Source organism: Glycine max, chromosome 9, assembly GCF_000004515.6.
Source record: "Glycine max cultivar Williams 82 chromosome 9, Glycine_max_v4.0, whole genome shotgun sequence".
Lineage (NCBI taxonomy): Eukaryota > Viridiplantae > Streptophyta > Magnoliopsida > Fabales > Fabaceae > Glycine > Glycine max.
Genome location: NC_038245.2, coordinates 417,654 through 442,844, shown reverse-complemented (window position 1 = coordinate 442,844; position 25,191 = coordinate 417,654). Strand labels below are relative to the sequence as shown.

The 25,191-nt window shown below is 34.8% G+C and overlaps 4 protein-coding genes across 4 annotated transcripts; 2 read left to right on the top strand and 2 right to left on the bottom strand.

The window, feature by feature from the left end:
* The first annotated feature begins 4,402 nt into the window (after window positions 1–4,402).
* On the top strand, window positions 4,403–9,315 carry LOC547943 (aspartic proteinase A1). Its single transcript, XM_003534554.5, has 14 exons — window positions 4,403–4,557; window positions 4,706–5,068; window positions 5,171–5,231; window positions 5,812–5,906; window positions 6,041–6,153; window positions 6,239–6,407; window positions 6,919–6,958; window positions 7,086–7,150; window positions 7,370–7,483; window positions 7,609–7,673; window positions 7,785–7,941; window positions 8,019–8,138; window positions 8,681–8,769; window positions 8,870–9,315. Exons 2-14 carry the CDS (start codon window positions 4,718–4,720, stop codon window positions 8,952–8,954), a joined length of 1,524 nt encoding a protein of 507 aa, XP_003534602.1. The 5' UTR covers window positions 4,403–4,557; window positions 4,706–4,717; the 3' UTR covers window positions 8,955–9,315.
* A 3,470-nt stretch (window positions 9,316–12,785) lies between these two features.
* Window positions 12,786–14,397, top strand: LOC100802174 (mitogen-activated protein kinase kinase kinase 18). Its single transcript, XM_003534664.5, has one exon. It carries the CDS (start codon window positions 13,129–13,131, stop codon window positions 14,395–14,397), a length of 1,269 nt encoding a protein of 422 aa, XP_003534712.1. The 5' UTR covers window positions 12,786–13,128.
* A 2,775-nt stretch (window positions 14,398–17,172) lies between these two features.
* Window positions 17,173–19,859, bottom strand: LOC100500010 (B-cell receptor-associated protein 31). The gene is made up of 2 exons (XM_003534547.4): window positions 19,336–19,859; window positions 17,173–17,905 (listed from the first exon to the last, which is right to left on the bottom strand). Exons 1-2 carry the CDS (start codon window positions 19,619–19,621, stop codon window positions 17,523–17,525), a joined length of 669 nt encoding a protein of 222 aa, XP_003534595.1. The 5' UTR covers window positions 19,622–19,859; the 3' UTR covers window positions 17,173–17,522.
* Window positions 19,860–22,416: 2,557 nt separating this feature from the next.
* Window positions 22,417–24,043, bottom strand: LOC100801646 (probable F-box protein At4g22030). The gene has a single exon (XM_003534663.5). The coding sequence runs from the start codon at window positions 23,854–23,856 to the stop codon at window positions 22,555–22,557; it is 1,302 nt and encodes a 433-aa protein (XP_003534711.2). The 5' UTR covers window positions 23,857–24,043; the 3' UTR covers window positions 22,417–22,554.
* Between the last annotated feature and the right edge of the window lie 1,148 nt (window positions 24,044–25,191).

Sequence of the window (25,191 nt, the reverse complement as noted above, 5' to 3'; positions counted from 1 at the left end):
TATTTAATTATTCCAAAAGCATATAGACACTTGCAGCAAGCCGTAAGAATGGAGGCATTAAGAGTGACTTCTAGGTGCCTTTATAACTTTCATGTGAGCCATCAAAATCACCCTAGTCTCGTGATGCTCCGAACATCTGATTCTATTCGATATTCATTGCATTATGAACTATGATTATACCTAGCAATTTCTTTCAAGATTATTTGCCTTTATCTCATATAGTGGACGCGATGGGTTTTATCTAGAGTGTAATGTCTGCTTTCTAGAACGTCAAAAACAATAGTAGTAACCTTTTACAACTCAGTATATCAATGTCTATATGCATGTGTTGCTGTAAAAGGGGAATTTATGAGCATCATTATCACTATCTACTTTTCCTTTCTATAAAGAGTTGGGAAATTTGGACACTAAGACCATCTTCAACCTCCCTCTTTTATTATTTTTTATGCATTTTAATTTATTATTCTACATTAATTACATCACTTTTTTTTTACAACTTAAAGTTCTTCTTTCCGATACAACAACTTTTAATAAAATTCACTCTTACAAATAACAAATTCTGTTTTTTTTTTAAAAAAAAAGTCTTACAAATAACCTCGTCGTAAGACTGCTGATTTGTTAGTCTATCTAATTGCAGCATATACTTTCTTTCATTTTATTTTCTTTTTTCTAGTCTTGGTGTATACTGTCCTCTATCCAATCAATTGTACGTCTTGTGCCGGGATTGGAACTCTTTATACTTCAATAACATTTTCTATTTTTTGGTACTGTCTTTTTATTTTTTTATTTTTAAATGCTTAGCAAATAGTAAGTATATTTAGGCACTGCTGACTGTGCGCTTAGTATTTTTCTTTTCTTAACATTTTCTATTTTTTCGTTTCACCCTTAACATTTTCTGTATGGGCATGCATAAGCAAACTGGGTTATCATAACATCGTTGATAAATATAGGATGCAAAGAGAAAATAGACGTGCCCCAAGTCCAGGCCCATTATACAATGTCATGGGTTCCTATTGTGGTAGTGCAAATGCTATGTGAGCATATGCCGCTTTTTGGTATGGGCCTCGGGCTACTCTAGTTAGGGTCTGTTGTAGTTTAAAGAGAATATTGAGTTGAGAGAGCTACTATTCATACTACTAATAGTTCTATTGGCACTACCAATTCTTTTGAAATTTCTCTTTTGCCCACTCACCAAATCCCTACACCTCCTCCCCTTCCCCTTAGACGTCTCAGTCCCCCAACCGTGTCGTCCTGTCATCCAAAACCATCCCCATCCACCACCACCTCGTGCAACCCCACCCCATCCTCCACCATTGCGACGTAAAGGTTGTAGATCTGGTTCCTTTTGTGATTCTGTTAGAGACCACAAACAAGTTGTTCCCTTCACGCATCTCATCATTCTTGACCTCCATGCGTTGGCCAGATCTATGCCTCATCGCCATTGTTTGTGTCTATATGTTTGTTTCTTTGAATTTCCACCGAGGTCCATGTTATCTTGTTTTGCCTCGTGTTTCTATTTTTTATTTTTTTTTGTGTGTGTGTGAGAGAGAGAGAGATAGAAAGAGAATATGAGACCAGGGAGAGGGAGCATAATGGAAATATGATTTGGTTGATAAAATTACAAACAAAATAATGTTTCCATTGCATACCTGGGGTGAAAAAAATAAAACAATGAATAACTTTGGAATTACTTAAAAACCTACCCAAGTGGATAGTGCCAATAGTACTTCTTATATGCAACTCCCTTGAGTAGACCTATAACCCCAGTTTGGGCTTCGAGATTGTATTTGCATTCAGTTGTGAGTATTTGTATCTTGCACCTCCCAAAGTCTCAATGGTAAAAAATACCCTCAAGCACTAATAACTTCTCTCATCCCTGTGCCGCCCAAGCACCCTCTCCTCTAGAATATGAACGTGGTGCTGCCGTCTTGCACCGCCGTCCTCGGCCGTCACCAAATCCTTACCTCTTTCTTCTTTGATTGAGATGACGATGGCATTGTTAGTGGGTTAGAGCTCCATTTCCAATGTTGCTGCAGGGGAGCACTAGCACGGTGACAACGCTGGTGGGACTCGCTTCTCCGTTGTGTTGTTGATGAAGAAGGTGCGACGACGATTCTAGTGCTGAACAACAATAGTGTGTCCTTGATGATGGGAGCTTTGTTTTTCGCTTCTCAGCGACATTGTCATAGTGCATGCTGGCAACAAGGTCTCTCCACGGCTGACGCGAGTGCGACGTATGCATCGGAGAATAAGCACTTCGGAAACTTACTCCATAATACGTATTACGGATTATGAAAAGTTATATTTTTCAATAGCTATTTTGGAAGAGTATCCTCTTCCGGGGGTACTTGATAAAAGGGCATTTTTGTCCATTGGAGTCTTTTGGGAGGTGCAGAATGCAAAATGCATCAATTGTGTTATGAAATGATAAAAAAGTTCACAAGCAAGATTTGAGTTCAACCATACTGTACCATAAGTAGTAGACTTCTGACTAAAAACAAGAAAAGAGTACTGGAGTAAGGAGACAAGTCTACGAAGTTCAAAGGAGCAGGGTTCGACCCCTATAATCTCAAAGGTTAATAACAAATGTACAGTTTAAATGGAGTGTATTGGAAGAAGAAAGAAAGTGATAAGTGTGATAAATGATGAGATGGAAAAAGATAAATATAAAGAAAATGGTAGAAAGTTCATGGGTTGGGTTGGATTGGTTTAGGTTTAGGATAAAAAAAATTAAATTCAAATAAATCATATTTAATTGGATTGGTCTTATAAAAGTTTTGCAAAAACTTTCGGTGAAATCTAAAATGATGAGATTAATTAAATGAAAAAAAATATGCCTAAGAATTAAACTATATATAATTGGTTTCATTCAGATTTGAAATTGAAACAAGTAAATGATTCCATAATCGTAACATATTCTGAGTAAGTATCCATTATGGATTTATGGTTGTTGTGTAATAATAATCATTAATATGCGTAGAACCACAAATGGGAGTTGTTTCATAATTATCTCTTATCGTTACTAATATCTAGGGTGCTTACTTGCACTCGCATGACACTCTCTTTTTTCTATTATTTTCAAGTTGACACTTTGTCTTTGCTTCTTGGCAATGTCTTCCATACTTGCTTTGCCACGCTAGCTACTGCCTTCTACTCCAGGCTTTTCCGCTTTTTCGTTTTTCCTACTCTTTCTTGAAGGTCCCTTCGATTCTTTGGAAGTTCCCATATCCCACATTATGCATGCTTACTACTTTCTACTATTTCTTCATATATTGAGGTGATACCATTGAATCAATAGTACTCAAATAAATTGTGGATGACAGAAATGAGAAGAAGAAATAACAGATTTGACACATTTATTAGTTTTTCTTGATTTCATAATGCATCAGTTTCCCTTCTGACAAATGATTGTGTCGATGCTTGCAAGTAACAGTGAGTAGTGACTAATACTTCTAGGAAAAAATCTTTATTATTTTTTCGATTATAAAGAAAACAAATTAAAAGTTTTTTTTTTGTTAATGTTTGTTTGTCTAAAAAATATATTTTTTAAGAAATTTCTTAATTTAAAAATTTGCAAATAGAAGTATTAAACGAATTATACCTTCTCAAATAAAATCATTTTACTTAACTTGAATTAATTGAAATATAATATAACTTTTGATGAAAAAACATATTTTAACCTTATGTTTATTTTCTAAAAAAATTAAATTCAATTCAAAAATAAAGATAAAATGACATATTAAAAAAGATAAATAGTTAAAAAAAATCAAATATATGAAAGTGACAACAACTCCTAAAAATACCCCTGCTCAAGATAAGTATTCTTAAAACTAGTACTAAAAATATTCTAATTCAAGATAAGTATTCTATTTTTATGCAGAAATCTTGTCACTGTTTGACTGTTAAAGATAATTAAATAAGATCATTAAATTTTATCAAGAAAAAACTAAAAGCTGAATCATAAAAACCGGAACCAGTGGTGGGTTAAATTAGATCCTGAGCATCAGCAAGGGTGAGAAAGAGAGAATAAATGGAATATTAATTCAGCTATTTCGTATTAGAGAATAAAATAAATATACTTATCAATTCCAAGTTAATTATTAAATAAATAAATAATAATAATATTAGAGGATAAAAATTTATAATCACTTTAGATATAACTTTTGAGGCAATCCTCTCTCAACAATTATAATTATAATTTGAATAAATCATTATACTTTTTTTTTAAAAAAATATCTTTTAAATAAAATCTGATTAAACAACTAAAAAGTGTTGTGTCGCGTGTTAAGGAAACCATAATTACCTTTTGAGGCACGAAACATAGTCAGTTTCAGTTACATCCAAAGGCATCAGGAGAAGAAACCCCTCTTCAGGTTGATGAACGGTTAAAGATGCGGGCCCCACAATGAGTACGAGAATAGCTTAATACCTGAGCTGGGCCCACTACTGTGCCAGCCATAGCCAGATAACTCACTTTCTCTTCTTAGCCTTTTATAAATTGTCCCTCTCCTTCTCCTTCCCCTTCGCAATTCACTTCCAATATTCTTCCGTTGCTTGGTAACGTTCTCTCATTGTTATCTCTCTCTCTCTTTTTTCGTTTTCAAAATGCATGCATTGTTTATAACCATTAATTAACCACTAGTATTCCATTGCATGCATCAATGAATGCGGTTTTAAGAAACATTAATGTTGTCACGTCTTACAGAGGTAAATTAACATGGGAAACATGTCAAATGTGGTCGTGTTCTGTTTCTGTCTATGGACCCTGTTGTTTTCTCTTGTGTTCTGTGCACCCAACGACGGGTTGGGAAGGATTGGACTGAAAAAGGTGAAATTGAACACCCATGACGTTGAGGGGTTGAAGGAATTTCGGTCTTCAATTAGAAAGCATCATCTTCAAAACATCCTTGGAGGCGCTGAGGAAACCGATGTTGTTGCGCTGAAGAATTACTTGGATGCTCAGTACTATGGTGAAATAGCCATTGGTACCCCTCCTCAGAAGTTCACTGTGATTTTTGACACCGGTAGCTCTAATTTGTGGGTGCCGTCATCCAAATGTTACTTCTCGGTGAGATTGCTTTTTAATTCATAATAACCGTCTTATCAATGCGTTTATTTTTTTATCCCTCAGTTTGGTAACTTGTTCATGGTGTTTTGCATGTTGGTGCAGATTGCATGTTTCATGCACGCAAGGTACAGGTCTAGCCAATCCAGTACCTACAGGGAAAATGGTTTGTCTTCTGATTTTGAGGCTTTACCTTTGCTTGTTCAGAATTTATGGAGGTTTTGTAGCTTTTTAAACCGACAATGCGTTGTGGCAATTATTTGATTAAAATGTGAAGTTTATGTACGATTAAGTCCCAAGATTTATGTAATTTGATAAATACTTTCTTTTTTGTTAAAAATAAAACTGAGTAGTTTGGTGTGTTGGCCTTCGTATGTAGTGTATCAATATAAAAAAGTATGTATATGTACTCATTCACCAAATTGTTGAAGAGCGGGTTTGGAAGGGGTTCTTAACATCCTGCTTCTATTATCATACGAAGAGTCTAAATTTGGAGATTTTTACCATCCAGCCTTTTTACCCCATGGAATTACAAAATCAATACAATTTTTGTTTACAATTATTGGCAATAGTAGTGTTAGAAATTCTTCGTTTCTTAAATATTTGTAATTTGGATTGCATAACATAATTCATAACTTACAAACTCATTGATTTTTACTTTGGGTAACTTGACATTGTGCACCTGTAGAATTGATGCCAGGATGTTGTCCTTTATTTAAATGAGGGTTTGTCTTCCTTTTTTTCAGGTACTTCTGCTGCAATTCAATATGGTACTGGAGCAATTTCTGGTTTCTTTAGCAATGACGATGTCAAAGTTGGTGACATAGTTGTAAAGGACCAGGTAATACTAATTGTCAATCCCTATTTCATTTTTCTTTTCCTTCACACCAACAAAGTGTGATGTCAGTTGAGTTGGCTTCTTTCATAATATGTTGATTAATCAATTAACATGAAGTATGTTTTAATCTTCATTAGGAATTTATTGAAGCAACTAGAGAACCTGGAGTTACATTTGTGGCTGCTAAGTTTGATGGTATACTAGGACTTGGATTTCAAGATATATCAGTTGGATATGCTGTTCCAGTGTGGTATCTGCTCATATTTAAACTTTTAGCTAGCATTTCTGTTATTATTTTATTCTCTATGTCATTATGAGGCCCTTTCCTGTCACAGGTACAGTATGGTTGAACAAGGTCTTGTAAAGGATCCAGTATTTTCATTTTGGCTAAATCGGAAACCAGAAGAAGAGAATGGGGGGGAGCTTGTTTTTGGAGGTGCTGATCCTGCTCACTACAAGGGCAAACATACTTATGTACCAGTTACACGGAAAGGATATTGGCAGGTTAGTATCAACAAATTTGTTTGGTATCAACATATCAACATACTTGTACTCTGTGATGTATTATTAATCCTGAAATAGTTGACTACCTGGTATTAACTATATATTGGTATTAGTTGAGTATACATGGTTATGTACCCAATTCTTATCACTCAAGTACATATTAGTTCATGCATAACATCAAGTTTTATTGGTTTGTTGCTAAATTAAACAAACTGATATTTCACCCCCTTCACTTGTGATGTCTTTGCATATTTTTTCTTTCTTGTAACAACATTATGAAAATTTGAACTGTATTATAATTTTAATACTTTATTGTTTTTTTTTTATATTTCTAAATTATATATCCCCTCGTACTTGCGCTTAATTTTAGAAATTTTTCTGTTCTCTCATACTCGAATTGGTAGCAATACTAACACTCATACCTGGATCCATGCAACACAGCTTATACTACATGTGTTTTTGTTTTGTTTTCAATGGTCCTCTAATTTGTTCACTTTTTTTTCCTGAACAGTTTGACATGGGAGATGTGCTTATTGCTGGTAAACCCACTGGTATGTTTAGAAGACAAATTAGCAGAAATACCTATTTGTTTCTGCTATGGCATGATATTGATAGCACTTCCATAAATGGTTCGGGGTTTTATTTCATCGGTACTGACTTTAGTATATTGTCATCTAGGATACTGTGCTGATGACTGCTCAGCAATTGCGGACTCTGGAACTTCTTTATTGGCTGGTCCAACGGTATGAATAAGTGCTTGTAAATGTAGGCTGCTATTTAGATTTTCATTTCCAATTAGAATTTCATGATCCGTAAGGCATGCTATTAACTAATGGGAAAGGGATCTAAAAATTGTTAACCCAGGCATGTTTTTCAGATTACCTTTTTTACATTGTAAATGGGAAAAGGTCTAACAAATGCTTCTGACCATATGATCAAAATACATGATTTTCTTTTTGTAGACTGTGGTTACTATGATAAATCAAGCAATCGGAGCATCTGGAGTTGTAAGCAAAGAATGCAGATCCGTTGTCAATCAATATGGACAAACAATCTTGGAATTGCTCTTGGCTGAAGTAAGTATATCACTTTAATTCATTCTTGGCATACATCTTGGTTGATGGGATTTTCTCACCTATGGTCAGGTTGATCTGGTCATCTTTCAGAATGAGTTTTCTTATGGTTTTCACTGATCCTGTAGGCAAAGCCAAAAAAGATCTGCTCACAAATTGGATTGTGTACCTTTGATGGGACTCATGGTGTTAGGTAAACCCGAAGATATTGTACCTTCTGTCATTAGCCTAGAGGCTTTAACATATTTAATGTTGAGTGTTCTGTAATTTCAATTTTATTGAAGAGTTTCAATTTTTCCTTTAGCATGGGTATTGAGAGTGTGGTGGATAAGAATGAAAGAAAATCATCTGGTAGCATTCGGGATGCTGGTTGTTCTGCATGTGAGATGGCTGTTATTTGGATGCAGAACCAGCTGAGGCAGAATCAGACAGAGGATAGGATAATAGACTATGCCAATGAGGTGAGTTAGTTTTTATTTTACTATTTGAGTGCTCAAGTTCTGTTTTGGATTCTAGCCTTATGATATTGATATTGCAGCTTTGTGATAAATTGCCTAACCCAATGGGACAATCATCGGTTGACTGTGAAAAGCTCTCTTCAATGCCTATTGTTTCCTTCACTATTGGTGGAAAAGTTTTTGATCTTTCCCCTCAGGAGGTACAGTTTCAAACCTAATTAGTTAATTCTGGATGGGCTGATCACTGACTATTTAATTTTGTGTAAAAAGAATTTATAATGAGGAAAAGAAATTCAATTGTTGGAGGGAAAAGAGAAAACCATTCTCTAGCAAAAATAGGAATAACAAGAACGGACTAGAAGATAAACTTAGTTTGTGCAACGGAATTGAGCTTTGCCAAGTCCTCAATTTGCAATAACAGTTTGCAAGTCTATCATTGAACAATTACTAATGAAATTGTGGGGTGAGTCGTAAGAGTTTAAATCAAACAAATTGAATAACCTTTTCAATTTGTTGGTTGAATAATATTTTCTATTTCTTACTTTACAAATTGGTTTTAACTAAAATTAGAATAAAATAGAAGATGGAGCAGGAAAAACCAAGACAGAGAAGCACTTTCAAGTTTCATCTGCTACTAGTGATAATTATATTTAATAGCAGTAGTGCAATTTCTATGAATGAATGATTGCTATGCTCCATGTATTTTGTCTCCCTCATCCAATTTTCTATTTGGTTTCTTCAGTATATACTGAAGGTGGGAGAAGGTCCTGAAGCCCAATGCATTAGTGGCTTTACTGCTTTAGATGTTCCTCCTCCTCGTGGCCCTCTATGGTACATTAAACTTTTTGAGACATGCTCAATGAAATTTACCTTTTGATTGTGATGCATTTGATATGATGCTCACTTAATGGCACATGCATGATAATTGCAGGATCCTTGGAGATGTCTTCATGGGGCGTTATCACACAATCTTTGATTATGGTAAGCTGAGAGTCGGATTTGCTGAAGCAGCATAGAGAATGTTCTTGAGTCTCACCGGACGACAACCGCACTTTTTTAGTAGTTTATTTTCTTTCGTCTTCTTTTTTTGGGTTCAGAAAATTGGTTATACCAAACAAGATATTACATCATGGAAGCACAACTTCCATCTGAATATTTTCAACCGTTACCTGCTTATAGTTTGTATACCTTTGCCGTCAGAATGTGCCTAAAATTGTGGTTGTATATATTAATATCCTCACAGTCCCTCCCCCAATGTATTGAATAGCTTAACAGATGAATGTGGGATGGTGGGGCTGTTAGGCTATATGGCCATAATAGGGGTTCTACTATGCATGCTTGCTTAGTTGAATGGTGTGAATATGGCTTTTGTGATTCCTTATTTTCTTGCAGTTCTTTATGTTTGGCAAGATGCATCCATGATATGTTAGATGCTTCCAAGTTCAAACCGAATATAAATTGATTACTAGTACTAGAACAAAGAAAAGAGAAGAGAACTATGCATATAAAAAGAATAAAAAAATGGAAAGTGTGTCAGATTTAGATGCTTCAAACTATGTAACAAATATGACGTTAGAAGTTATAATTCAGTAATAATGTCAATGTGTTTACAGCTCAAATGTAACCTCGTCTCTAACAGCTGGGTGTGTAGTGTGATGATAATATGATATAAGAACTTTTATTTTTATTAGGCATTTGGTCACTCTGTAAAAAAAATAAATCAACAGGGATACTTAATTTTTTGAAGTGCATCAATGAAGTGAATTACAACTAAACCGAAATGATTAAAAAATGGGTCTATTACAAAATAAATTACTGACAAGAGTCTATTTTGATCGTAGACTAAGTTTAATCACATAGTATGGCATGTAATCAACACAAGTAGAGCTAATACTACGAATAGAAATTTCATCTTGATAATCGCACTAACTTGCTTTTGCTCCGACAAGAAACAATCAACCACAATTTGTATTTACAATTTCTTACATTTTTTTCAGCATTTGCACAATAGTCGCGTCACATTCATTGAAGTAGCAATTAACATTTGCTACTTCATGGACTTTTAATGTGCATTAGTCATGTCATTGCTTGAAGTTGCAAACTTAATGCAGTTTTTGGTGCATTAGTCACGTCATAGCTTGAAATTGTAATTCGTGGTTGCACATTTGCTGTGCTTCGACTTGCAAGTCATGTCTTCAATTAGCTTACTTTAAAATATAAAAAATACGTGACACTAAAACTGCTAGTGAAAATTGCGGTTTGAGTTGATCCGCGGTTAAAAACATACTCGTGATGGTAACTAGTTTTGTAACAAACATTTTTTTTCTTCTCAAAAGTGACCCAAATGAATCAATAAGCTTGAGGATCATAGTAGATTAAGGACAATGAACTCTAAAGAGGGAAGCGTAATTATCAAGTATTGAAAGTGATTGGTTCATTCCAAGGGAAACGCAAACACAATTTTAAAAAGATTGAGTTGATGATATCTTCGTACTCATAAACTTGGTGTACGTGATTCTTCCTTCACCATCTAAAGTGTTTTTTTCTTTCTTTAACAATATTAGCACCACTTATCTTGCCACTATTTTTATCTTTCATGCTCGAACTAAACTTCTAACCCATAGACTTTCACTTTGTACATGTAAAAATTGCCTCTAATTAATCTTCTTCAAATCACTATATATGTTACTACCATTCTTCAAGTTGCTTATGTTCTCTCACCAAATCTTTTGTCATCTTCTATCCACACACACACAAAAATACTTTGTCATCTACTAGGTAGGTATGTTGTTTCATGTGACAATTCGTTCATGGCTTCACCCCAATGAACTGGAGGTGGAGTGTCAGACAAGCCAACAATCATGCCCTGTAACTTAGGATTTTATTGATTTATTGAAATTGTTATAATTAGGTGATTTGCTATGATTGTAAATTTGTATTTGATTGATTCGCTGTACTGATCCACTCTATTATGATTATGTAATTTGATATGTTGTCTTATTTCTCTATGAATTAAGTTTCCTGCGCTGGATAATAGCTCAGAAAGGAACTTGCTTTTCTTACAAGTTTATTGTGTTATCAAGGTAACGGACAAGAAAGAGATTGGAAACAACAGTATATATACATACAAAAGGAGCAATTCTTTTATTACATAAAAATCAAAATAAAAAAGAGTTATATATAAGTAAAGGGATTAAAAAATTATTTTAATTAAAATATTTTATAGATAAAATGACTGTTTTGACATTGCAAGGATGGTTTAGAAGTTAAGGAAGCTGCCGTGGATAGAGGCTGGAGCCATTTTATTTTAACTTAGGTCACTTCATTAAGTTATTTATTTATTGTGGAGTTTAATTAGTAGTAGATGACTAGAAGTGAGGTGTGCATGAGAAAGAGTATGAGGCAAGCATAGGGTCCGTCTGGGATATAGAGAAATAATGAAATTATATAATTTGGAAAGGTAAAGGCACAAAGTGGATTATGCACCGTACAGCATGCAGCAGCGTGATCCGATGCATGCATTGCACACTCAGAAACGGAGGAATCAAAGCAAAGAGACTCACTCTACTACAAAAATGGTTGGCGCCATGTGATTCATACACACTTTAATCATTGCCCTCCCTCACATTAAGCACGCTAAGTGTCAACGCCTACGCCCACTTTCACCTTGCTTTCAACCAAAAACACCTTCCAATTCCAACCATATATAATTTTTCTGAGCTAATTAATAACGATTGTTCTTAAGATGTTAGTTAAAATATTTAAAATATTTTTTTTATTAAAAGACAAAAAAATTGTGTTGTTTATATTTTTTTATGATAAATAATTTTATAATTTTTTAACCAATATTTTAAAAATACCGATTAGCATGATTTTAATACTAATATTAACGGTCCAACAAATTAAACTCCTCTCACGCTGTCTTTATCCTTCTTTTTCGTTTAATTTGTTAGTTAACAACTACACACACAATGTGAATGTGGATGGACAGGCTGGTTGGTATTATTTTTAAAAAAAATCAGTGGTGATTAGGCTTAGTGCAACGATTGAGTTAGTTGGCTTCGGCTTTTTGTTCTTTACCGAAATTCCAAGTGTCCTTGGCTTTGAGGCTTTCACCACTCTCCTTGCGCTTTACACTCATCATAGACTAAGCCCCCTTTCTCTCATAGTGGGATTTTGCCTTTAAATTGACTTTCACTGTTGCCATTCGTTTTGCTTCGCATACAATCCACCTAACTTAGCAGATAAACCGATACTTGGTTTAAAATAAAGCACCATATATATACCCCTTTGACTTGAAAATTAATCCAGAAGATGTATGTGATTGATTGGGAGGCAAGAAAGAGGGAATATTAGAACTAACTAATCGTCTACTTCTAGTCAATAATTGGCATTCACCAAATTGATTAGGTATACATTAGGAGGTCAAAGTCCAATTGTTCTTGGCCCAACTCAAGCGAATTCAAGTTAATTGAATTCATCAATTTCAGCATATCTATGAGACAATTTCGATGGTTTTAGTTTCAGAGTGCATATATTATAGCTACTAATCCAAGGATTCAAGCATTGTTTGGCACAATCCATGCATCTATCTTTGACACTGGCATATATAATTGTACCATGTACATAGTTTAATAATATTTAAGGGAGTCCCTAGACACAGAAATTGAGGAACGAAATAAAGCATCTCTTTCTTTCTTTACTTGGTGGGCCCTCAAGGATAAAACAAGATTTAACAATTGTAACATGAGCCATGGAATATGCCACCCTAATGATTCACGAAACACGCTCTCAGCATTCACCCCTATAGCTAGCTAACAGCGCAATCTTTGCAGTCTCACCCCTTAATTGAAAGGATGAAGCACGTGCCAGCATTCATGCCTGGCCGGCCAACAACAACAACAAAAGCTCCTCCTCCCTTTGACACGTGGACCCCTCCCATCACAAGATCGTGAAAGAACAAGACGGCGGCCGTCCATTTGACACAATAAAAAAAAGTGCAATGCAAACAAAAATTAAAGCCTTTCCACATCATAGCTTCTTTTCTTACCCTCTACATTAAGCCAACCACAACACACCAAACCCTTAACCTTAACCTTCCCACATATATATATATCTTCTAATTCAGAAAAGCTAGCTCCCAACTACATCCCACACTTTAATACTATAACTAACATCCCAACACCATTCATGGATTGGACTAGAGGCCACACCCTCGGCCGCGGCTCCACCGCGGCCGTCTACATCGGGGAGTCCCACCGGTCCGGTGAAGTGTTTGCCGTGAAGTCTGCGGAGCTCCACCGGTCGGAGTTCCTCAAAAGGGAGGAGAGGATTCTTTCAACACTGAAATGTCCTCAAATTGTGGCCTACCGAGGCTGTGACAACACGTTCGAGAACGGCGTGCAGTGGTTCAACATGTTCATGGAGTACGCGCCTCACGGGACCCTGGCGGAGCGCGGTGGCGGGATGGAAGAAGCGGTGGTGGGGTCCTGCACGCGCCAAATTCTGCAGGGCCTGAACTACCTTCACTCCAATGGGATAGTGCATTGCGACGTGAAGGGGCAGAACGTGTTGGTGACGGAGCAAGGGGTGAAAATTGCGGACTTTGGTTGCGCTCGGAGGGTGGAGGAGTCATCGTCGGTGATCGCCGGCACGCCGAGATTCATGGCACCAGAGGTGGCGCGTGGGGAGCAGCAGGGGTTCCCTGCTGACGTGTGGGCACTTGGGTGCACTGTGCTGGAGATGATCACCGGGACGCCGCCGTGGCAAGGCGGCGGAGACCCGGCGGCGGTGGTTTATAGGATTGGATTCTCCGGCGAGTCGCCGGAGATACCTGGTTATGTGTCGGAGCAGGGGAGGGACTTTTTGGGAAAGTGTTTGAAGAGGGAGCCCGGTGAAAGGTGGTCGGTGGAGGAGCTTCTTGGACACGGTTTTGTTAAGGAGTGCACGGAATTGAAGTTGTTGGTGTTGGATTCGGACACTCCCACTGGTGTGTTGGAACGAGGTTTTTGGGATTCACTGGAGACAGCTCAGCATGAAGCACTTGATTGTCCCTCTCCTAGGGACAGAATTCGTAGGTTGTTTTCGGATGAGCCTGTTTGGGCATCGAACGATGACGAATGGGTCACTGTGAGAGGCAATGAGATCCATGACATACATTTGGAGGCTGAGGGTTTGTTCTTTCACCAAACCAACACTACTTTTTGTAATGTCGTTAGTGATGAAGACAATGTTTTGGTAACTTTTTGTGATCCTGAAATTGTAGAATCAACTGCAGCTGAATTGAGTATTAGTGATAATGATTGTTATCTTAGAGGCAGAAACTGTGATTGTCGCACCAGAGAATCATTGTTGTCAGCTTGTGTATGTCTAGTGATTGTTTTCCATGGAAAATTTGATTCTAATAAGATGAGATTTTTTATCATGCCTTGCATTTTGCTCCCCTTTCACTCTCTTTAATTCCACTTAATGGAATACTTTTCATTTTAATTATAATATAATACGGGATAATATAATGATTAGAGATAGAAATAAATCATATAATTCGACCTGGCCTAAAAGATAAGTCTAAGTTAGGCCAAATCTTTGCAGAAAATAAAAAAATAAGTCATGCTGATGTTTTTAGTAAAATTTATTTAATTAAATAAGTTCAAATTGAATCATTAAAAAAAACATTTTAGGCCTAAAGATCCATTTAAAAAATTATAAATAATGATTTATTATTATTATTATATTACTTTTTTTTATAATTTATTAAAATCTTACATTTATTTATTTATTTAAATGTTAATCACGTTGATTTATATAAAAAGTCAAGTTAAAATTTATAATTAAATTTATTAAAAAAATAAATTTTCATTTAAATATCTTATTGCAAAATAATTAAGTTAATATATTTTAATCATCATGTTATGTTTAAACCTTAAAAATATACTTATATAACATAAATAAGTTTGATTTGATTTTTTTTACATACATATTTTTATTTTTATCTTAATATTAAATTCTCACAAATTAAACTCTTAAAATAATTTTTTTTTGGGTGTGAAGTAGTGGAAACTAAACTATCCAACAAGCATTAATTCTTTTATCTTAATATTAAATTCTCACAAATTAAACTCTTAAAATAAATTTGTAAGACATACTAAACTTTTATATAAATCAAACACTAAGACTCTTACAAAAATCTTTAATAGATGGAAATACAGACTAAACTCAAGTCATATACTTTTCACCCAAAGACTCAAACTCAAAGCTAATAAAAACCTAACCCGACTTACCTATTTCCATCCCCAGACATAGTGAATATACGGCTTAACTGGGCCAAATTTAATCACATCCATAAGTCCATAATCAATACTAGCTTGCGCGCCTTGCTTTGTGTATCATCATGCAGAGTGAGTTCAATTAATGCGTATCAGATAATCTTTTTTAAAATAGTAATTTCTTCTACTTATAAATAAAAAAAGCATCAAGGATTTCCTTGAAATTTCCGTTCTTTCTAGAATTGCTACAACTACAAGGCTATAATTCTTAATATTGGTAGTTGATGGTCACACCCTCCCTATGGTGACTGCAAGTTATCCTACTCTATCCTAACTTATTCTGGCTAATTTCTCACAGGAAGTGTTTCAAAAGCATTGACCTAGCTAGGAGCTTATTTTTTGTGCTCTTAATTCTATTCTTGTATGCATCTGCATTTATGTTGGTGACTTTTAGTGGTCACAAGTTCCCAACTCACAACTTTTCACTGCAAAAACAAAAACATTGTTGTTGTCTATACTAAAATAAACAAAACTGTCCAATATACAGCACAGCTGTCATCTAATTACTAAACAAGGCAATTTACTGTAAAACAAGGTTATTTTTAAAATTGACCAACCCTAACTAAACTGCCACTACTTCTGTGTGCCTAAAAGAGCTGGCCATCTATATAAAAAAGTAGTGATATTTGAACATCTCTATATTTTAAAAACTTAATCAACAATTTCATTTTTTTCTCTTTATTTTTCTTCTTATTCCATCATATATATCACTTACTATATATATATATATATTATTCTTCCTCTAGCTGTCAAAGATATTTGGGTGTGTAAATATCTTTTTCCTATAAAGAATTCCTAATTTTCAATTATTTTACATGTGTGTATATTTAATTGCAATTTCAACCCTCAATTTCAATCATCTCGTTTCACACTTTAAATGAGCCAAATTTCATTCCATTTTATCAACATAGAAGAGAATAAGAGGCCAAATGTCCGGAGGAGTTAAAAAAATTCCGGTGATCAATCGAGATATTCATTTACAATCATATGCGCGGAAAAAAAAAAAAAGAGTTCCATGCATAAACTGTTCTGAGGACTCTTCTATTAATAATTTTTTTAGACTTGGCCCATTTTAGTTATTTACTCCATTACATGCTTTAGGAGATCACAAAAAGAAAAGTCCGATTTTCAGTTGCTTTAGTGACTTAGAAGCAGAAAACTATACTTTATAAAAGAGAAAATAAAATGAATTAAATAATTAAAAATTATTCAAACTTTTCACATAATTTGAAAATAATTTATCTATTAACTTTTTCGAAAACGATCTCATCTAACTTCTTTATAAGCACCAATAATCTTAGGAGAGCTCCACATTTTGTCTTTTAAAAATCTTAATAACGACAGATACAATTAAAAAGTTTCCGTAGACCAAAAGTTAATCCAAATAGAACATGTCATAAAATGCATAAACAGCTTCCATAACCTGCATTCTTTTCCATTTGAATGAATACACAAATCTCGCACTTCATTTTCTTGCCAATTCCTATTCACCAAATACACGAGAAATGTGAACAGAGATTTGAGCCATTACCTTTTCTTCAAAATCATAACGTTATCCTATTATTATGAGAATAAAGGACAATCTTTCTTGTGTAGAACTCACCATCTAATAATGCAGGGATCAACCGTTTTTTAACACAAATAATTTGTTGTGGGTCTAGTCAATTTTTTCTTCAAGTACCTGGGCCAGAGTACTTGAGGCTGCCTTTGATCAAATGATTATATAGAGCGGGTATAAACATGACAAAAAAAATAACAAATACGACCCCAGAAATGAAGAAGTATAATAACTGAACGGTCAAGAAGAGATTACTCTCTGGACCAAGAGAGGCATCACTTAAATAGGATAAATGATAAAAAAAAAATAAGTACCAAGAGATAACTTAAATAACATCCAGAGAGGCATCACTTAAATAGGATAAATGATAAGAAAAATAAAATTAAGTACCAAGATATAACTTAAATAACATTAAACACTATTCATGGGCACATCCCTTCAGTTTGTCGAATCTTAAATAGTGGAACAGAAGTTGCAGAAGTTACATATGTGCAGAAAAAACAAATCAGCACTATATTTTCTGTCATCACTATAAAAAAATTCAAAATTTGTCAGGACAAAATTGATCCAAATTCAACTCAAAAGTGAAAATCGTATTCCATAAGGAGCAAGCTTACAGGGATTGACAAGCTGTTATCAACAAACTGCCATGGAACTCCTGAAGAGTATACAGAAGAAACCATTCCTACCTGCAATGTTTCTTACATATTCTTCTTGGAACCTGAATGTGACAATTTCCTGTCCAAGGATTGTAGTTGGTTGCGGAGGTTCTGGTTTTCCTCAAGTAAGCGATCATACTCAAGAAGGAACCCCTCAGATTGTTTTCTCAGAGCAGCTACATTGGCTTCAGCAGCATCTACATCTTTTGTTTTTGACTGTAGTTCAGATTCAAGGCGGCTAAGTTCAGCTCTCAATCTGGCTCTTTCTTCCTCCACAGCCTTAATTTCTTCCGAATTTGCAACTTTTCCATCTTCGGTCCCTCTGGTTTGTTTCTTCACAGCTTCCATGCCCTTTCTTCGAATCCGAAGTTCTCTTATGTAATGATGTAGTCTGTCTATCATAAGCGCAAGGAAAAGGATAGCACCTGCAAATAATCAACCAAAGATGAATGAATAATGCCCAGATGCCATAGGAGAGGTCTCTTCATATTTCAGAAACAGAGATAGAGAATAGGTTCAGAAATTCAAAACAGTATCATTTGGATTGTATTAGAGCTGGAATTTCACTTTAGTCAAGTTTTTAAGATGTGACCAGTGTTATGATAAATCAAAGGCATAAAACTTGTTGAGAAGACAGCTAAGGAAATTTATGTTAAACATGATATAATTCACATTGGGTACTTCAAGGAGTTGCTTGAGCAGGAACTATCTGTGTCTAGAAATGTTCTCTAGTAAAAGAGCGCATCATTGTTGTTAAAATTTTGGCTATAGAAGAGGATAACAAGTAGGAAAAATACTATAGAAGAAACCACTAGGGTGAAGCACTGTGAAACCAGTAAGATGCATGCAGCCGACTTGCATTTGCTGTAGTCAACAACTCGGAACTGTTGGATGAATATTAGATGGTTTGAATCTTGAATGCATATTTTAAGTTTAATTTACTGAGACAAATTATGAGTTGTCTGATCATCATCCAATGGTTCCGATTTGTTGACTGTATGAATGTTTGAAAAATCTGACTGCAGAAAATCTGAATCTAGCCCTTCTCTTTTCCCTTCTTTCAGGCGGTAAATGTTTAATCTACTGAGCACAGGGCAAAGTGAAAACAATGTGTTCCTTATCAACGAAAAGAAAATGAGGGAACAAAAAGTAATGTCTCTATGGTTGTGACTGCAATGCCTCATGAGAGGTGTCAATATAAAGCAGTTGGTCCAAAAGAAAAAAAAGGGTTTCCACATAGTGTCGGCAGACAACCTGTGTCCTTTGCTAACATGCCCCAGACAATCAAGACCAAACAAGCTCACACTTATAGACATTGCAATCCTGAGCTACAAAATTTAACATAACATCATAGGCAATGACACAAGTCACACAACTAAAAGCCTTCTGTTCGAGAAAAAAAAGAAAAGAAAATCAACATTGAAAGCCATACACATGTGTGATTTTTATATTAAAAATCTCCCATCCCCCCAAAACCAATACCTCCAGATTAAAAAAAAAAAAAAATCCTTTTCCAAATCATACATTACTCAAATTGCTCCAACATTTAAACAAGGGAAGTAATCAATCAGTAGTATCAAACAGCAACGTATACATTCCCAATCCCCAGAAGGACTAAACAAATTAAATTACAAATCTTTTTTTTTTTTAATAAAAATGTTAATTGTTAGCGGAAGGGATCGAAGCTGCGACCTTTGCCTCCTTCCCTTCTTTCTTAACCACCTACAAAACCTTATATCCCCGTTAAATTACAAACCTAATATAAGAAGGATTTGATTACCTTGCACACACACATGAATCAGATCAGGAATTCAGAAAACAAAGCAAATCATGGAATGAAAAAAGAAATACATACCCATGAGCGTTGCTTCGAGGAGGTGCTTGGCCATAAGAACCTGATCGGTGGGGTTAACAATAGCACCCTCCTCGATCCCACGCTTCTGAATGTTGACCATGCTATACACACTCGAAAAAAACACCACGAGAACGGTCCCTGCAACGGTCTTAACCATCAAGGGTCCACGGCCACGCTTCAACCGATCCAACCCCATTATCACCAGCTTCCTCAAAGGGGTCTTGAACAGAAGCAACGCTATCATCGCCGTCTCCGAAAATATCACCGTGAACAGAAGCTGGATCATCTTCGCAATTCAGATCCCCACAATTCACAATGGGATCACAAAAAATAACAAATTTATGGGCTCCTTCAGATGTTGTGCGTCACTTTCATCAATCTTAAATCACAGGAGATTGGACAATCACAAAAAATTAGAAAAAGAAAAAGAGAGAGTGTGACAGACACAAGAGAAGTGAGACCCTTTCAAAAGCAAAAACGACAATTGAATTTCAAGGCACGGACAAATTTTGGGCTTCCAAGTTCCAACAACCTTAAAAACATTTTTTGTTTTCTTAGGAAGTCCTCGTACTTTCTATTTTTGTCGCCAAGGCTTTCCATTTTTCTGATTTTGCGTCACATGCATCGGTGTTATTGTTTATTTACATTTAGTGCATCTTTTTGGATTAAAATTTAAAAACATAAGTATGAATTAAAAGTATATCGTAAACTTTATGTTGAAGGTAAGCATTAGTCAATCGTTAAAAAGGAAGAAGTAGTTCAAGTAGTTTGGCTTCCCTTCCCGAATGTTGGTTTGAAGTTGATTGAAGGTAATAAAAAGTATGCTGTAAACTTAAGTTTGATAAAAATAAGTATATTATATCAGGATTTATGTTTTTAATTTTTAAAAAATATGTTGATAAAATTAAATTTGTTTGAATATTTCAAGTTTCTGTTGTAAATATAGAAATTAAAAAGTATTTTTACTTTAAAAGCAACAAATTTATTGCTTATAATCCAAATCCAAGTTTGTCCCAAAAGTAAGTTAAAAAAATTAATTCTCAGATAAGCTAAACATAACATTGAAGTTCCTTTTATCAAACAAATGATAGTTAGTGTCTTGAAGACACTTCAATACTTAACGGTGCAAATAAGAGTGGATATCTTCAAGGAAGTTGGATTAGAATTAGTTTATTTAAAGCTTGATCGTTTCTTTTATAAAAGTAAAATTAAATAATAGGATCTTAATTCTTCTTGTAAGTAAGATAATGTAAATAAGAAAAAATATGATTTTTTTTTTCTAATAATAAATAATATCCGATTTTAAGGAATATCTCTATATTTTTGATAAATAATGTAAATAGAAAAAATATTATCTGATTTTAAAGAATATTTCTATTTCTCTAGTAGAAGATTTTTTTTTTTCTTATCTTAATTATATCTATCAAATTCTCTTTATTTTATATAAGTTACTTGATCGGCCACCCAATACTAAAGCCTGACAAGTCCAAAAAATATAAAACTAAATTTAAGGCTCCAAAAGTATGTAGGGTGTTACTAGGTGCATCCAACATATTGCTGGTGCACCCAACATTTTTTGAAAATGCCAAAATTACCCTTACACTTTGTGAGAGTGATCCATAAATCTTACGGATCAACTTGATCCGTAAGTCTTTTACGGATCAACTTGATCCGTAAGTCTTTTACGGATCAACTTAAAGACTTACGGATCAAGGATATTTCAGTCTTTTCCCCTTAAGTGCTGAGTGCGGTATAAAAAAGACTTTTTAGAAGGACCAAAAATAATTTTTAAATCGATTGTACGGTCATTTTAAAAAATCAAATTATAAAAAGTCATAACTTTTTAGATCGATTATGTTGACAACCGTTCTAAAAAGATTGCCTATCTTTTGGTAAAAAGATGGCTTATAACACTCTAGAAACACTATTGCATCATGAGGGTGGTCATTATCCTTGTGCATAGGCAGGAAAATAAGAGGAAGACAGGATTTGCATATCATCCCTTCAAGAACACTATCCAAGTCAATAAATAAGACTAAGCTAAAAGATAAAACAAATAACAGAACCAAATTCTACTTTATTGACCGAATACTCTGCCTTGAACTCCTCCTCTCAGGTGTCCAAAATTCATCACCATACACCTCTGATTTATAAGTTTCACAAACTAAGAATAAAATTTGACAACTTCAAATGACTGGAATTGAGAAAAAAAAAATTGAATTGAGAACTGAATAGCAAGCATGAAATTTCTTAAGAATTGAATCGAGAATTACAACATAATTTCTCTCATTTTTTAAAGAAAAGTAGAAAAGTAGCATGACCATAATTTGACAAGATTCCACCTCAGATGGGACAGTTACACAACTGTTAAAGAAATAATAGGCATATGACTGTGAAGGTAGACAGAGACATCCAAAGATGAGGTACGATTCATTTGATATAATCTTTACTTATTACCTAAAACATTAGAGTACTTTTTACAAGTAATTACCCTCTTACTCATCTTTGGAGAATGGAGTTCACCCATAATTTAAGAGAGAAATTTTTACACTGTAATTGTATGACTTATTTTTTTTATTTAATTGGTATATACTAATAGTGTAAATATTTTTTTTATATTTTCAACCCATCATAAAATGTTGTAAACTTGGAGAGCTTTCCCGAACTACTCCACCTGATCATCAGGTTCGACCATTCTGCTAATTTTAAGTAATCAACATGTTAACATCTACAATTTGAAAGAAAATAAAATAGTTATCTTAAATAATCCAGAGTTGGATGTGGGAATTTCCACGCTGTCCGAATCTGAAGTTTAATCTTAATACAAATTCTCCTTTATCGCGATGCTCATTGAATAGAGAAGCAAAGAAACACCAAATCAAAATAAATAGATTCCCAAGAATAAGGAATGGAAACAGCACTCAATCACGTGGGTTTTGTTGGTTTTAATTCATTTTTATTTTGCACTTGTTTTCAGTATTCTGGAGGCAATACAAAAGCCAACGCAGAAGGCTAACACAAAAATTAATTAGCTGTGGATCTAAACTAACAACTAGTTGATGAATAATAGAAGCAAAGTTAAACTCTTCAAACCACATTTACCAAAAAAATCATGATAGTAAGTACACATAGTAATAGTAATAATATTATAATTAACAAGCATTCTCTTGTTATGAGAATATTCACAAAACAAAGCTTAATAGTTACAGTAAACTCTATCTAGAAAAGTTTGCTAGCAAACTCTTGACAATCATTCTCTTCAGGTGAGGATGAAATTGAAGCAGTAAATTGCCTGAGTTCTGAGAGACTCCTACCTAGCTGTAAAGCAACTTTGATTTCAAACAATTCCCCATTTTCTCTTTTATGAGGATCTTGTTCATTTATATTTAGCTCTATGCTCTCTTCCATGAGCTTAAAGAAACCAGTAGTTGTCCTATACATCTCAAACACCATCCCCACTTGCCCCCCATGCTCTAATGTGTTAACAACACTTGCCAAAGCTCCTCCAATAACCCCAAGCATAACAGGCCAAGGTGCATTCACAGAACCCAAAAAAACTGATCCTAAAGCTGCAAGGCCAGTGAGTAGTGGACCAGAAACTGCCAATACCTTGTTGAAGTTCAAGACTTCTTTACCCAACCTCAAGTAGTCTTCCATGTCCTTCTTTCTCAAAACCAGCACAACCTTTCTCATTTCATCTTCCAACCTTGCATCCCATCCATTCTTCCCTTTGAACTTCCCACCAAACTCTTCTTTTTTTAGACACTTTTGCTTCTGTCTAGGCCACCACACTGCTGGCTCCACAGTTTGGGGGAATTTTTCAAGCATTGAGCCCAATAGAGGAAGAGGGTAAGCCCTGTCCAATGCCAACACTTTTTCCATTGCTTCATTGACATCATTCTCACTAGGATTCCCAAGAGAAAGCCTTGTTTGGAGTTCTCTATGAAGCTGCTTGAACAACCTAGCAGCATTTCTCTGCTCCTCTACAAGCTGTGATGGCTGGATTTTGTTCATGACCACAAGTAACCCTGTGGCTGCCATGTAAAGAATTGTGGAGGACACCTTCAAGGCCACAACAGTTGCTCCACTTGAACCAACAGCTGCAAGGCCAACCATGGTTGCAGCTGAGAGAGTAATCATATTAACAGATGTCGTTAGAAGGCAGTTCCAGTTGTCGCGCTGTGCTCCGATGTTCTTATGCATCTCTATTCTTTCTGCTACAATCTCCATAATCACATGAAGCTTAGTAACCTCAGTGGAATTTGGTGTGCTTGTTCTAGGTGCTGTGGAACTCTTGGCGCTGAGATTGGAGCAGTAAGGATTCTCTTTTGCATGAGTTGTGCCGGTGGCTGAAATGTAATTATTTAGATAATTCAATTCTGCCACCAAGTTTTTGTTGGGAGGCCTTGGAGTGGAGACTTTGGTTACCTTAATCTTCGGCACATTGATTGTTGCAGCTATTCTTCTTGAACTGCAATATGAGAAAGAAGAAAATTTGCTTGAATCCATAGTGGTTCCCATGTGCTCTCTAGCTGTATTTTTTATGAAGGCCTTAACTAGTAAATAGTAATGGTTAGGGTGTTTGTGATTGAATTGTGCCACGTTCTCTTATAGAACATACATATACATAAGAAGGTGGAATGTGATTGAGAAATTTTCCCACACGGCTGAATAATTAAGTTGGGAGCATTGAAATCTATGTTTGTCCTTTCATAATTTGGCTGCATCTGCTATGAGTTCTCCCTCCTATGCTGACTTTCAACAGAAATAACGAGTAAAACCTGCAAGGCTGTAATACCAACAAAAAAAATTTGTTAAATAACACAAAACATGCCCTGAAGAAGACTTTAATTAATGACTGTGCAAAAAATGAACCTCTTGTTGAATGTTTTAACTTGCCTTTTTGACAACCAACAACCATAATTATGATAATAATATCTGCAAGAATAAAACGTACATATACCTCCACAAGAAACTAAGTCACATGGTTGTGCTCAATATTTTAGTACGTGGCCTTGCATTTATTTTATTAGAATTTGACAGAGTTTAATAAAGTCCTTTTTTTTTCCTTACATTTATTGCATTCCTTCACGTGGGTCGAGTAAAATTGTTTTTCCATGATTGATAGTGTAGGGTGCCGCGTTTGTTCACTTGTTCACAAGATACGATCACTTTGAAATTAATGCTACATATTTGTCAAGTATAACTCAAAATTGTCACAGGCTTCATTTTCTGACCAGTTCCTCGCATAAATATAATACCTACGCATTGTGATTGTAACTTTTGAGCAACCTTGGTAAAAAAAAAGGCAAAGATTTCTCTCATGTTCACACATCCATCATCTTTTCCCAAGTTGGATACTATACCTCATTTTTCATAGCAAGTAGTTGACTATTTATGTTTGTTATAATTTCATATATTGCCACAAGATATAAAAATATTTACTATATTACATTTTAAGAATAAAATCATTAAAACGTGTGATTTGCAATCAAAATTTGGTTGTTATATTGAAAATGTTTAATTAATTGAAATTATTTCACATTAATTAAATTTTGATGACAATGAAAATGAAAGCATGGATATTATATTTAATACAATCGCATCATGTCTTCACCAAAAAAGAAATTATATCATATCATGTCATACTCTTTCTATTTTCTAAATTGTTTTGTTGAAATTATTGTGTATAAAAAACGATAAGTATATTAGTATGTACTATACTAACTCTAATTTCAAGTCAACAAGTCAACGACCCTATATTTTCGGTATATGTACTTGCTAACATCAATAAGATACCTAACCCAATGCGAAGGTTGTCTTGTCTCAACTTTCGCGTGACTTGAAACAGAGCAC